The sequence below is a fragment of the Cyprinodon variegatus genome, unplaced genomic scaffold (genome assembly GCF_000732505.1).
Source record: "Cyprinodon variegatus isolate N-32 unplaced genomic scaffold, C_variegatus-1.0 Scaffold738, whole genome shotgun sequence".
In the NCBI taxonomy this organism is placed as follows: domain Eukaryota; kingdom Metazoa; phylum Chordata; class Actinopteri; order Cyprinodontiformes; family Cyprinodontidae; genus Cyprinodon; species Cyprinodon variegatus.
The window spans coordinates 96,963-110,555 of NW_015151191.1; the positions used below are offsets into that span (position 1 = coordinate 96,963).

At 37.6% G+C, this 13,593-nt stretch overlaps 2 protein-coding genes across 3 annotated transcripts; both read right to left on the reverse strand.

Annotated features, from left to right (window-relative positions):
• Positions 1 to 4,355: 4,355 nt before the first annotated feature.
• On the reverse strand, positions 4,356 to 6,953 carry LOC107097984 (E3 ubiquitin-protein ligase rnf146-like). 2 transcript variants are annotated; one of them, XM_015395400.1, is made up of 2 exons: positions 6,786 to 6,953; positions 4,356 to 5,730 (listed from the first exon to the last, which is right to left on the reverse strand). In XM_015395400.1, exon 2 carries the CDS (start codon positions 5,725 to 5,727, stop codon positions 4,666 to 4,668), a length of 1,062 nt encoding a protein of 353 aa, XP_015250886.1. In that variant the 5' UTR covers positions 5,728 to 5,730; positions 6,786 to 6,953; the 3' UTR covers positions 4,356 to 4,665. The 2 variants fall into 2 exon arrangements, with proteins under 2 accessions (XP_015250886.1, XP_015250885.1); XM_015395399.1 differs by having other exon boundaries at positions 4,356 to 5,728; positions 6,777 to 6,953.
• A 1,273-nt stretch (positions 6,954 to 8,226) lies between these two features.
• On the reverse strand, positions 8,227 to 10,828 carry LOC107097975 (R-spondin-3-like). Its single transcript, XM_015395378.1, has 5 exons — positions 10,455 to 10,828; positions 9,918 to 10,109; positions 8,721 to 8,861; positions 8,504 to 8,650; positions 8,227 to 8,423 (listed from the first exon to the last, which is right to left on the reverse strand). Exons 1-5 carry the CDS (start codon positions 10,537 to 10,539, stop codon positions 8,227 to 8,229), a joined length of 762 nt encoding a protein of 253 aa, XP_015250864.1. The 5' UTR covers positions 10,540 to 10,828.
• Between the last annotated feature and the right edge of the window lie 2,765 nt (positions 10,829 to 13,593).

The following is a 13,593-nucleotide window of genomic DNA, read 5'->3' on the forward strand; positions in this document are numbered from 1 at the left end:
ACTGAACCAAACATTTCTGTTGCTTTGGCAGCAAGTTTCGAATAGAAGGGGAACCTGGTTAGTCTCAAGTGTTTATGCCTGATTCTCTGAGAAATTCCCCTGATTTACCTCCATCCACCCTTCCATCAAGTCTTAACAGCTTTCTTGTCTGTATAAAAAAGCAAAGCAGCCTAGGAGCATGATGCTGCTACCAGGAGGATGATATGGTCAGGCTGGTGTGGGATGTTAGTTATCAGTAGCATCCATGTGTCCGTCTTTCACAGTTTTTTGCATATATCTCAAAAATGGTGAAGTAGCTTAAGCTGACTAGCTAATTCCACATATCTGCAGGGTCAGCATGTAGAAAACTTCAAATAGCTTTTTAAAATCTTACCAGTCTAGTTATTTTTTAGCAGATTGTACCACTGGTGCTGTAGATCTCGGCTGCTCTGTTTTTAGATTATCAATTTGCACAGCGCTTCATTACAGTAGATGCCTATTTTTATTTTTTTTTATCCAATCTCTTTATGAAAACATCAACACCAAAAAGTGCCAATGGTTAACACAGGTTCTCTAAAGAGGAGCATACATTTCTCTGCATAGTTTTTAGAGATTATGTTGCAACCAATTATTGGGTTTAGGGAAGTATATAATCTCACTGGGACCTGACTGGTTGGGTTAAACTTTTTAGCAACCTTATTTTGTGATTTATTTTTTATTTTTTTGCTTCTAGTGTTTATTTTAATCTAACAATAGAACTACTATAATGATCCAAAACCACAAACTAAAATAAAAAAGTAAGAAAATAACAGGAATCAACCTGTAAGTGTAGCATTAGTTTGCCATTGGATGGTACATCCCTGTTGGCTTAGATTTCTGCTTCCTATTTTTTAAATGAATGTTTAGTGTTATTCATCACAGAAAATCCCTTTTCTGTTTTGTTAAGCCATCAGATTCAGGCCTACTGAGGTTTGGAAAAGATGGCAAAAACATACTAACACGTCATGTAGGCACGTCTGGTTTGAATGTTTATCTTTACTCTCCATGACGATGGAAGGTTGCCTGGATTATTTGGAGACTTCTTTGCCTTTGGCTGCATTCATCTTTCCATTCTACAACCAGAAAGCAACTCATTAAATAGAGATCTTTAAAGCCAAGTCTCTATTTCTAACATTTTATTAAAACCAAAGTACATGAAAAACATTCCAAGAACAAGAACGGAACGTGTATCTCTAACAGGCTGCAAGCATCTGGTTATTATGGTTAGTTTAGCTGCAGCACACACCGTCTTTGGAAACTCACAGCCGACAAAAGCCAAAACCTAACCCAGTCAGTGTGGATTGTAATTCAACTCACAGTCCAACTGCACACACAGCCTTGGCTTTGCTTCACTTGGCAAGTGCCACAGCTTAGCAGCTTCATGAAAGGTAGTGTGTTAATGTAACAATTAAATCCAATTTTAAAAGGCTCATAATTTGTTGTTTTGTCAAGCTTCAGGTTTGAACTTTGTGACAATCTTTTTTATAGTGTAAACATTGCAGGAGCAAAACAAGAGTAAAATATTTAGATAATAGCTTTCTTGGTAGATGTTTTTTAAGTATTTACAAGGAATAAGCAGCACATACAGAATAAAGGCAGTTATTATTTGACATAATTGAGTTACAGCTTATCTGTGTTGCTGCCAGGGTTTGTTTTTTTTTACTCTTTTGTACAACAGCTCCACCTGCTGGAAAGAAATTTAATGCAACATAACTTTTTTAACTGCTATTAATCCATAAATCAAGATTGCCTAAATATTTTTTATTAGCAAAATTCTGAAATACACAATTTTGTTAGTATTTTTATTACGTTTGTCATCCGGATGTTTGGTAACATGGTTTGGGTGTCCTTCCACAAACTATTTGATTGTTGTAATTTTAGCCCATTCCTCTTGACAGAACTACTGTAAACTAAGTCTGATTTTAGGCCGCACTGTAATGTAGGATTTATGTCAAGAATATGTGACCACAAAATGCAAGCAGAATATGGGACCATTTTTCAACTAAACCAGCATGTTTAGGGTTCTTGTCTATTAAAAAAAAAAATCTGTTTCCAAGCTTTGAGGTCCTGGTTACTAATTTGAAAAATTACTTTAGTATTAAAAACCTCTACTTATTTGTTTCTAATTCCACATGATTTACATTGATTTAATTGCAGCTGGCATCAAGGTAATCAGGACACACTAATAGAATAAAAACCTATACTAGTATGACCCTCAAACTTTCTGATTTATTGCATTTTGCATAAATGTAAGCCATGTTTTGTAAAATGAGCTGGTCCCTGCAGATAAAATAGGCCTGTTGTTGACAGTTTGGTTCACACAAATAGAGCCATAATCATTATGGCTAATTAGTTCAATGTTAGCATGAAACCTCAGGATGTGTGTCCAAAAATTTTTATCTTAAGTTGAAATAATGGCTTCTTCACTTCTGAATGACTTTGGTTCTTGGATTATTATTTATGTTATGTCCTATAATTTTAATATCTGGAACATAAAAACTTAACTGTATGATGGCTGGAAATACCCAGGCAGTCTATACTTGAACAAAACTGTATTACCAGATTAATGTGGCACCTTCAGGGGCCAAACATGTGGAAGTTCATATTTCTCTTCCTGTTATCTTCTGATGTTTTTTTTTTATTTGACACAAATGTTTTCCTCAAACTGTAATCCAAACTCATCTAACTGTAACTTTGAAAAAACACTAGCATTTATCAAACATTTAACCTGATGTAATTTAGTTGGATTTAAAGGGAAGATTAATCTATAGTCTGTGTAAATACTACTGTGTTTTATATGATTAATACAATCTATGAAGTCCTTCAACACACAGCCATTTTACTTCAATGATAAACACTTTAATAGCTTCACAAAACATCACAGGAAAAACACCACAAAGATTAAAAAAGGAGTCACACAAAGAGCCAAACTGAGAAAAGACAAATTAAACCAAAGAAACAGGAGGGAAAGAGAGGAACTCGAGCAGGAGTAAACAGGCTGAGCTCATCCAAGAATATGTCAATGCAGCTACTTTGACAGCAGCTCTGTTAGAGTACTCTGTCGAAAATAGAAACCTAAATGTGTTCCCGAACATAGAAAAATACTTTCCAGTGGATCTGCCAGTAGCTTTTCAGCACCCAGCGCTGTTCACAATGGCAACAACTCCCCATAATTAAAACAAGATACTAAAATAGAGGGAGCACTGCTTCGCTCTGCTCCTACACACAAAACATTTACAAACACACAAAAATAAATCCTCCAGTTCAAACTTCAGCAGACATCCTGAGCAAACCATTTTATTATGATCAACTCAGAAGCACAACAGGAAAAAAAAGGAAAGTCATTAACCCTCAACTCTTATTTAAGGTGCTACAATTTAGGCATTTACTTCATCACTCAACGTGTAAAAAAACAATAAAAATAAAGTGTCAATTTAATGAGCTCAAAATGCTAGGGAGAAAAGGGAAAATGAGATAAGTACCATTGCCACAAATATACAAAAAACAAGTAGTTTTTTATTTTCTTTTTAAATAGTCAAAACATACTGATATGTTTCTGTACTTGATCCAAAAACAGAGCAACAAGAGCGAACTGCACACAACATAAACACAGCAGATGCTTGGCGTTTAGACATTTCTATCTTCAACTTAGTCAGCTTTAGCAACCTTATAAAAACATTTAATAAGCTGAAATCTAGTTTAAAGGTTCCTTCCACTATTCCTGCCTCGTTTCTGCAGAGTTTTATAAGTAAAAAACACAAGGGTTTGCCATGAATTTGTGTCAGATGCTTCCAGTGTTTATGCTCCAAATATACTAGTGTAAAAAAAAAAATAGAACAGACTGATAGGAAGTATTAAAATGGAAAGCACAAAGAGGGTAGGAACAGATAGAACATTAGAATGAAGGCAGGGAGGAATGACAAAAGGCAGGATGGAAGAGAAGAATGAAAGGACAAGAGGAAGGAAAAGAGAAAAAGGAATAAAAGGAGGCACGACTGTTAAAAAAAGAGAAGGGGCAAACTAGATAATGATGGGGAACACAGTCTTTATATAAAACATTCATCTATCCTGAAACTTCTGCATATGTTACCAAATTATGCATCCCTGCAACTGTGCTGTTCAAATCAATCAGGATAACTGACCAAAACATGGATTTTAATTTGCAGAACGTTAGATGTACTTGATGCTTCTGCATCCAACTATAGAGGGGTCTGAACATGAACTATTAAAGAACAAGCTAAGCCTTCATTACTTTTAATAATTAGCATCTGTCCATGAACGGTTTAATCTCTGACCACAATAAAACCCATTATCAAATTATAAGTTTATTATTATTGTTTGTTTTTTTTCCATAATCCCAGTTTGAAAAAAGGCTTTAAAATACGGTGCCCATTGAAACTCTTCTAATTTTATCCAGTTGCTGTAAACTGCTTTTAATTTTAAGTTTTAGATTGAAGGCTAAATTTAACCCATCAATTGTCCTAATGTAAAAACAAGCAGAAATAAAACATTTGGCACACCATCACTGTAGGTTTAAAGAACTACACAGCAGAGGTATTTCTCCTTTCAACTGGACCTTTCAGACGTATTCTGTCTTTAGAAGTTTTTGCTTTGCCTTTTTTGCCGAGCTGATTAGAGGTGGATCACTTATACCTCTGTTATGGTACACTGTCCATCAGGACTACGAGAGCGAAGGCTGAGGGCGGAGCTGGAAGGCATGCCTCTTGGAGGAATTCTGGTTTGCTGGCTCTCTCTTAGCGGCCTCCTTCGTGCTTCCGACTTCCCTCTCCTTCCATCACTCTCCTCTTCTTCTTCACTCTCACTGCTGCCTGATGCAGACTCATACCTGTGCAGCTCATCTTCTTCCTGTGCATCTTCCCCCTCAGGCTGGCTGATTAGGAGCTGAGAGAAAGATTGTTCAAGAATGGACGGTGATGGGGACAGAGGACTGTTAAGATGACGTCCGAGGAGTGTTTGGGGTCTAACAGGTGGAAGAGAAACCGTAATCCCAACAGATGAAGGCTGTGACTGGCTTGTAGAGTCAGAACCATCAGCTGAGTTTACACGATCTGCTGTTGTAGAGACAATCATCGGTAGAACAGGGACAGAGACAGGCTCAGAGTCCAACCTCAGTCCTGCCACGCCCTTCTTAGGGATATTAACTACGTCCCTCTTCATCTTACGTCTGCGACTGTGCTCATTCCTGCGATACTGCACCATATTCTCCAGATCTGCCACGTAAAGAAACCCAGCAATCAGCATCTCGGTGCTCTTCCTCCCCTTCATGAAGGCCTCCTCCAGTTCTCGACTCGTCCTCTCATCGTACTGCCACCAGCCGTTGCGCCCTTCGTAGTACCATGTGTAGTCTCCACGGGATTCACTCCCGTTCAGGTTCAGCCCAGCCGCTGCAGCTTTCAGTTCTTCTAGAGAGAGCAGAACTGGACGCTCCAAAAAGTCTTCTGGGATTTCCTGTCGACAGAGAGCACAGCGCTTGCTGTGCCAGGAGGCGCCTTTGACACACAGGAAACAGAAGACATGGCAGCATGGCAGACTGACGGGGTGGACGCAGCTCTGCAGGCAGATGGCACACTCCGGGGTCACAGCAGTGGTGGTGGTGGAACTACTGCAAGAGTCCTCTCCTGCTTCTTCTTTCAGCTTGGATGGAGCTGGAGCATTCACAGAGGCGGTCACTTCCCCAGAACTGGCCATCCTGCAGAGAGAAACAGGCTATTTAATATGCAGTTAAACGTAAGTTTTCTGTTTGAGCTTAGCTACACATGAGGCTGGGTGATATTACTAATATCTAATCTTAGTTTTTTTTCTACTATCAAACTATTTTCATTATTTCAATATTTTCAGTCGTCCCCTCTAGAAGGAGATATTCATTTTGGGGCATTAAGTTCAATCTGTGAAACATACTTTTAAAACAATCAGGGTTCACAACGAACAATGATCCAACAATACACGTTTGTAGCTAGTGGCATCACAGAGTTAGTTGTTAGACCTAGATATGAGAGCTCAAGGAAAGCATTAGCTAAACAAAATATTTTAAAAAGGATGAGTTGGGGCTTCTTCTTGCAGCAAAAATATGTCTGATCTCCAAATGCTTCGCCCTCCCTTCCCTAATTAAACAGAGAATCAGCCGGTGGCAGGGTAAACCTCCATATCACAGATTGGTTCCAGCCCCCCCTTACACAAACCCTTTAATTCAACGAGTGTCTACATGTAAACATAAAGGTGACGGGTTTTCCTGAGGGTGCATTTATATGTGCATTTGACAGTCACAGAAAAAGTGTATGAAACTTAAACACAAACTCGTGTTATGTTAAATTAACAGAGTGAGCTTAATATGTTTCATCCCAGTGGGTTTGTTTCCTTCCCCACTCCTGTTTGCTGACACACCCTCGAAACGCCCTTACACTAAAACCTACACTAACGTCTATAAATTGCTTATATCTAGATATAAATTAAACGAATCTCTTCTAAGCAACATATATTCTCGTCATTTCTCGTTCTAAGATATAAGAAAACACCCCCCTGTTGTTTTGTGTTTACTAGCCACTCAACCTTAGCTTAATTTACTACCGTTTACCAACTATTGGAAATATGCGAAAGCAAATTTCCACTCAGCTCGTTATCCGTCAGAAGTAAAGTATTATAGTGCTGAATTAAAGCGCGTTCTTTGCTAATGTTAGCTTTACGCCTCTAATAGCATATTGTTATCCTGTGGCAAAATGTTAGCTTCTTAGCTAGCTTACCTGGTAACCGGTCGGTCCCTCTAACGTCTTTGGCTTAAGTCCAGATGGAGTTATTTAGACAGCTGCGGTCATATTTGGCTGTGTGTAAATATAGAACAAGAAAATACTACTTTTAATCGCTGATAGAAGCCAGGGTGCAAGCGGGGCCCTGCGGAGCCCTGAAGTGACTTTAGTGTCCAGGGGGGGCGCTGTCTTCTCACGTCCATTCGGATGACGTAGCAGGGCAGAAACTGCGCATGCGCACTTCAATCAAGCGCTTGTTTTCATACTGTGGTTCTTATTCTGGTGCTTTTGTTTGGTATTTTCCTTTTATCATTTAACCTAATTGTCTAAACTATTTTTTCTTATTATTTAAACTAATTGTATAAGACCAACATTATCTTGTTTTAGTCTGAATAATATATTTTTTTAAATTAAGCTTTATTTAACCTTTTGTTATAGGATACCTGGAGTATTCTAGTATTATCTAGTATCTATTTTCTATTTGTACAATGTACAGTACAGTATTTTATTTGTTTATTTTTTATATACATTTTTTTTTACTTATTCTGTTATTTTTATACACTTTTAAGGTCCAAATTTGTGTGCTGTAATATTTTACTGCTGTAACACCACATTTTCCCCACTGTGGGACAATAAAGGGATTTTTTTATTCCACCGTAATACCTTATGTATTGCAAGAAAACAAACAAAAAAACTGATACACGTGAATGTTCATGTATTTAACTTCCTTGGGAGAAATGGTAAGTAAGTGCTAATCTCCATTGCTATATGTTTGAACAGATATCTAAGGGGAAAAATGTTTTGTGGTCATATATTTTCCATTTTTAATAGCATCTCAAATTACAAAATAGCACTGATGGGTTTATGATTTGTGAAATAGCAGGACCTACCCACTTAAGGTTAGACAACACCATGTGGAAAACAATGTACACAAAAAAAAGAGTGTCACTTTTCCAACAGACAAAAAATATATATATAAAAATCTGTATACAGGACAACATTTTACATTATTTAAAAAAAAGAAATGGTTATGCTCAAACAGCTAATTGAGCAACATCCACATGCAAAGATCGGATTTATTCTTCACACACTTTTTTCATTTCATTTACATTATTTGTCCATATTGTAGAACTGTATAAAAGCTGTAGTTAAAACTGTTAAAATTAAAAAAAATTAAAAAAGGAACAAAAAAGAAGTACTTTGGATGACAGCATGATAAATATGAGATTTCATCAAATCTCTACCAGGAACTTCTTTTTTTAAATTATTTGTTCTTTTTTGTTTTTGTTTTTTTTAAAAAAAGCTAAATGGACCAACAATTAATGAGCTTTTTAATGGAACACTTAAGAAAAGCAATTCAATTGTAGAGATCTTACAAAGTCCTTAACATGGAGGTAAGTGGCATACGATTGAATGTTTCTAATAATTTACATCAGTTTGCAACAGTTCATTCCAATCTGCTTTTCTGCTTCTTTTTTGCTGCACATTTCCTGATCTCTGCAAGGTGAGGGCAGGGGTCCCCGGAAGTGCTTGGGGGATGCAGGATTTGTCGTGTGCGTGTTTCCTCTCCCCTCCTGTGGACCGTTGTGTTCTGTTTCCGAACACACTGTCCCCAACTCGTCCATTCTCCAACTTCACAATGAACTTCAACAGACAGATGACAATCAAAAACCATGAAACACTCATTGGAGAGAGGGATACAAGAGAAGGAGAGCATCTCTCACTTGGGGGGATGCACTGCATGAGCTGGACGTCAGGCTCAAAACCTCTGGGACAGGTTTGGTTGCACTGGCCATGGATCTGGTACATGTCTGCTCTGCACCTTGTACAATTGTTCCTCTCAACACACAGCTCACATTCTGCGGGGCACTCTGAGCAAGAAAGACGGATTATCATTCTATAGAGGTCCCAGTTCTAACCACATTCCTGTGAGCATTGTACCTGTGCATTCCCGCAGCATTGTGCTGGCTGTCAGTCCGTCTGGACAGCTGCTTTCACATTTGCCACGAAAAAGAAAGCGACCAGGGTGGCAGCGTGTGCAGAAATTTTCACTGAAGCAGGAAGCGCAGTCTGCCTTGCACTCTGAAAGCCAATGGGAAAGGATGTTGTTCAGTGCAAAATGGGCACACCCCAAATCTATCTAAACCTCCTCCAACAAAATAACATTGATTAGGTTTTCAGAAAGTAATGCAAGTAGATTATTCTATTACTACTTAATTAATTCAGCTTAGTTATCCTTAATCTCACATAGAAGCTTGATGTGGAACCAATATAACAATCTGTGCCAAGAGACCAATAAAATGTGCAGGTTTTTTGTATGAGGATTGCCATAAATTAGCACCAAACATATTGGATCAATTCAGGATTAATTAAGTAAAGTTAAACCCTAACAAATGGATTCTTTATAACCAAAAAATAAAAAATAAAGTACAGTAAAATATGGTTTCTACATCAGATTTTTGTTTTTTTTACAGATTGTGGAAAGGAGGTACCAAATGCAGGGCAATCCTAGACTTAAAACTGATAGAGGCAGGAAATAAATGAGGTGAAGGTTTAAAGTTCAGAAGGAAAACTAGTTCAAACAACCAACATACAATTGAATGGTTAAGATTATTGAAAAAAATAATGTGCAAGACTGGCCTAGTTAAAGTCCAGACCTAAATCCAATTGTAAATCTTTGGCCAAAGTTGAATATTAATGTAATAATGCTACTATCAAAGAATATACAAAGGTTGCAGTCTCTAAGATGAAAGAGACATACCCAAAACTATTTTCTGCTGGAAAGGCATGCCACACTTTTCAGATTTTTTTTTTTTTTATAATTGTTGGAGGATATATAAGTTTCCTTTCACTTCACAATTATGCATTAGATTCTTTTGTTTTATTCCATAAAATGCAAATAAAATACTTTGAAGCATGCAGCTGTAACATCTTGAACTCAGGATAAAATATCAAAAACAGCAGCAGGGTGGGAATACTTGCAAAACACTGTATCTGCATCATTATTAAACCTTTGGGTTAAATATATTTTTTCAAATATATTTTGATATTTTGATTTTTCAAATATATTAGATTTTTTCAGATATATTTTGGATAAATAAGCATCCCATCACTCCTTTCATGTTTATTGGTACCTACTGATGCAAGTGCTGATTTGGGGAGAGCGCATGCCGTAGTGACCTCGGGGACAGGAGGACAGACACGTCCCCCTCTGCTGGATCCCGTCCAGTTCCAGGTGGAAGAAGAAGCGGGGTTTACAGGACAGACAGCCGTTCAGAGGCGAGCATGTTGCACATCCTGCCTGACAGCTGTTGCCCACTGGATCGCTACCTGTCACAGGTTTAAAGATAAACAAGGATTAGGTGAGACCTATTAGAGAAATCCGGGCTGAACAAAATCTCTGTTTAGGTGTTGTTAGGGAATATAATAGTCTGTTAAAAAAAATCCTGATTTGCAGCAAACAAAATTTCCAGACAACTTGGTTTTATGAGTTGTGATCTCAGCTATAAATTCTCTGTGTGCATGCAAGTAAATCAACTGGAAATCTATGACCACATTGTTCCCTGAATGCTGAACAGTCCATACTTATCGTCTCCATATGGACTCCTCATCTGCTCTGAGAGTTCACAACAACTCCTATTTGGTTTGCAAAAGGAATATGAATAAGGCACTTACGTTTAAATCTCAGCACACTTGTGCTGTTTTGGCCTTTTGAAACGTTCATGAGCTGCAGCATCCAGATTAATGATGGTATCTGCATTTTCCTTCACCTCTCAGTTCATCCAGTCCACAGAGACGCGTCACATCACACCCAAAATCTAAAAAGGACCTGTTTTGAATGAGTCAGTGAAGGACTCCATAATATTCCTTCAGTTGGGTCCGTGCAAAGGCAGCACCAGTGAGGTGTAGAAATGTTTTCGTCAAGAAAAAAATCCAGCGTGTGTTCCATGTGTTCACTGAAGTTGGCAGGACGGTGTGGAGAAAGCAAACAAGAGAGAAGCCATCTTAAGATAGTTGAGTCTCCAACAAATGCAAGGTTTGGGTAAGCTCTTTTTCTTCCAGCACATGTTCACACTCCCACCCTCCTTTCCCTTTCCCCCCTCATCCCTCCTTCTGACCCATTATCACATCCACAAAGTCTGCTGCTTTGGATTGGTACACAAGCAGGGACTTCTCCCTGCTCGTATGAAGGTAGATTCTGTTTCAGTGCACTTTAATTTGTTTTCTTACCTTTACATGCCTCTACACCCACCACTTGTGTTGTTAATCAACTTTGTAGTTTTTCCCTCCCCATCAAACCAAAAGATATATATATATATATATATATATATTCAGATGAAGGAATCTGTGGCAAAAAAATATAAAACATAGATCAAAAGAGGGTGCTCATTAAACTCCACCCAAAAGGTGCAAAGTTTAAATTTTCTCTGCATATGCTACAGAAGATCTCTAGGGATGTATCCTTGTTGCTGCACACATGGCTGCATAAACTCCTTCTTTTTGCATGCTCAGCCTAACACTTATTTTGCTAAACTATTAAGAAACCTGGAGAAATTCCCTTCTTTAAATTTAGAATTCTCTAAAAAAAAAAAAAAAAAGGTTTACTTTGTCAGGATCAATGCACAATAAGAAATGATCTCAATATTGATTTATGTTGAAATATAGTCCAAAGTCCCTTTGCAAGATAAATAGTTCTAACTTAAGCTCACAGCCTAAAATTAAACCCATTCATGCTCATATTTCACACGCTTTTACTTGTACATATTTTCAATTAAATGCTTCTTTAAGAGTATCTAGATTTTAATGTTGCACATCTATTACTGTGTCACGCAGCATCTACAACCTCTGCTTTGCTAGTGTAGTTACATGTTTATGCATGAGACTGCATGGCAGCTTTGTTAAAGTGAAAATCTTCAATAAAGAAGCAAATCTTTAAAAGAAGGTATCTAAATTTAAACAGCAGATTACACATCTAATGCAAAAAAACAAGACAAAAAAACAGATATGGATGCAACAGATGCATTTTTCATACTTTTCTAGATTTCCTTTGCAGATAGTTTCATACAATTATGGATGTTTGAGTGCAAAAAAATCTCTTTTGAAAATAAATGTAAGTAAATCAACACTGAAAATAGGCACAAACAGCCTTAGCAGAAGTGAAAGGAGTTAGTCTGTATGTAAAATTGGCGGATGCACATGTTTTTTGTGAAAACCACCTCATGTTTCCTTCTGATTTAACTTCAGGTGGTACACCACCCTTTTACGCCGCCTCTCAAAAATCACAAATGGACTTATAGTAGAAACTATGTGTCTGCACCTTTTCTGTTCAAGGTTACCCGAAACCATGAGCTGGGTGTTTTCCATTAAAAAGCTGGCTCAGGAAATGAAAACCAAAACTACACTGGATGATTTGACTACCTCCTGATGAGAAAGCAAAATTACAGAAGCAGTAAGTCTAAAAAAAATCCTGGAGGACAAAGTATTTGTTTGCCTTCCTGGTGTGTATTATCAATTGTTTTGGGAACTGTAGGGCTTCTTTGCATTCCCAGAACAGTTACTCACGTCATTAAGAGGTCTAGGAATGCCTTTCCCTATTCATTTCAAATTTCTTCTGCTTTACTCCCAAATCTTTTCTGATCTTGTCATTTTACGTCCCATCATCTTCTGGCTATGTGGCCAAATGTGGCGATAAAAGCATGCGTTTCTCTCTCCGTTTGCTTTTAAATCAATTTCATGCAAAACACTTTAAGCAAAGCGAACAAAAGCATGTGTTCCTTGTTAAGAAATGTGAAGTTTTTACTTATGAGTCTGTCTGGAAAAAAAAGGCACAGGAGGAAACAGCCAGAGATTTGCAGTGGGACTTCATTCCGGAGAGGATTCATGTTGGAAAAAATGATTTAAGAGAAGGAATCTAAAGAGAGAAGCTGGACGAGGCGTTTTATTTTGGCTTCAGCTTTACTATACAAGGACAAATGCATAATAGGAAAGCCCCATTTTTTTTCAGGAGCAAAAGCAAAGCACAAAGAGGACAATAAAATGACTTGTGAGAGCAGCCCTGTATGTCCAGCCAGCTGCTGCAGAGAAACATCATCCATCAACCAGCAGGAAGCTAAATTGCATGGATATATAGACCATCTCTGTGAAGCACATATGTGGAGCTGGAGAGTGTAAAAAAAAATCTCATAAAACCCGTTGTTTATTTAATAAATTACCTTGAGGCCGACAGGAGTTCCAAAAGAAGTTATATTTGGGTTTTTAAAAATATGAGCAGATGTGTTATCAGAGGCTGTGTTGTAAAAATATATGAATCAAAGAGTGGGCAGAAAGTCAGCTCTGCTCCTTAGAGACATAATGGCTGAAACCAAGAAACATCTCCCCAAATCTGACCAGGGTGATAATAAACATGAAAGGACAATGGTCCCAGGGGTGCCAGATCAGATTGTGGAGGGAAAATCAACCACATGACGGCAAAGGATTTCTTCACTAAGACTTAGAAAATATACATGAAGAGGATAATGGAGAGCACAGTAAGTTAGTGTGTGTTCAGACAGTCAGATCCTTGCAGAAGTATTCATACCCTCACAGAGCTGGATGGAGTCCAAAAAATGTTCCAAGCATTTTTGGTTGTTGCAGCCCACCATGAAAATATTCTATGCAGGGAGCTATTTGATAAAGAAAAAAGGCAACTTAGATATTAAATACATGATTATGTCATCTGATTTTTATTTTTACTTTAAAACCACATTGAAAAAAAATCTTAATATATTAGATAATTAATTATAAATGCAATTTTGATTACATTATAACAGCTTTG

Bases quoted from the DNA above. Each gene is read 5' to 3' on its own strand.
- LOC107097975 (XM_015395378.1), bottom strand. From the start codon at position 10,539: ATGCAGATACCATCATTAATCTGGATGCTGCAGCTCATGAACGTTTCA. The intron at 10,110-10,454 runs GTAAGTGCCTTA...AACCTGTGACAG, and splicing joins AAGTGTGCTGAGATTTAAAC to GTAGCGATCCAGTGGGCAAC. The intron at 8,424-8,503 runs GTGAGAGATGCT...TGTCTGTTGAAG, and splicing joins CATGCAGTGCATCCCCCCAA to TTCATTGTGAAGTTGGAGAA.
- LOC107097984 (XM_015395400.1), bottom strand. From the start codon at position 5,727: ATGGCCAGTTCTGGGGAAGTGACCGCCTCTGTGAATGCTCCAGCTCCA.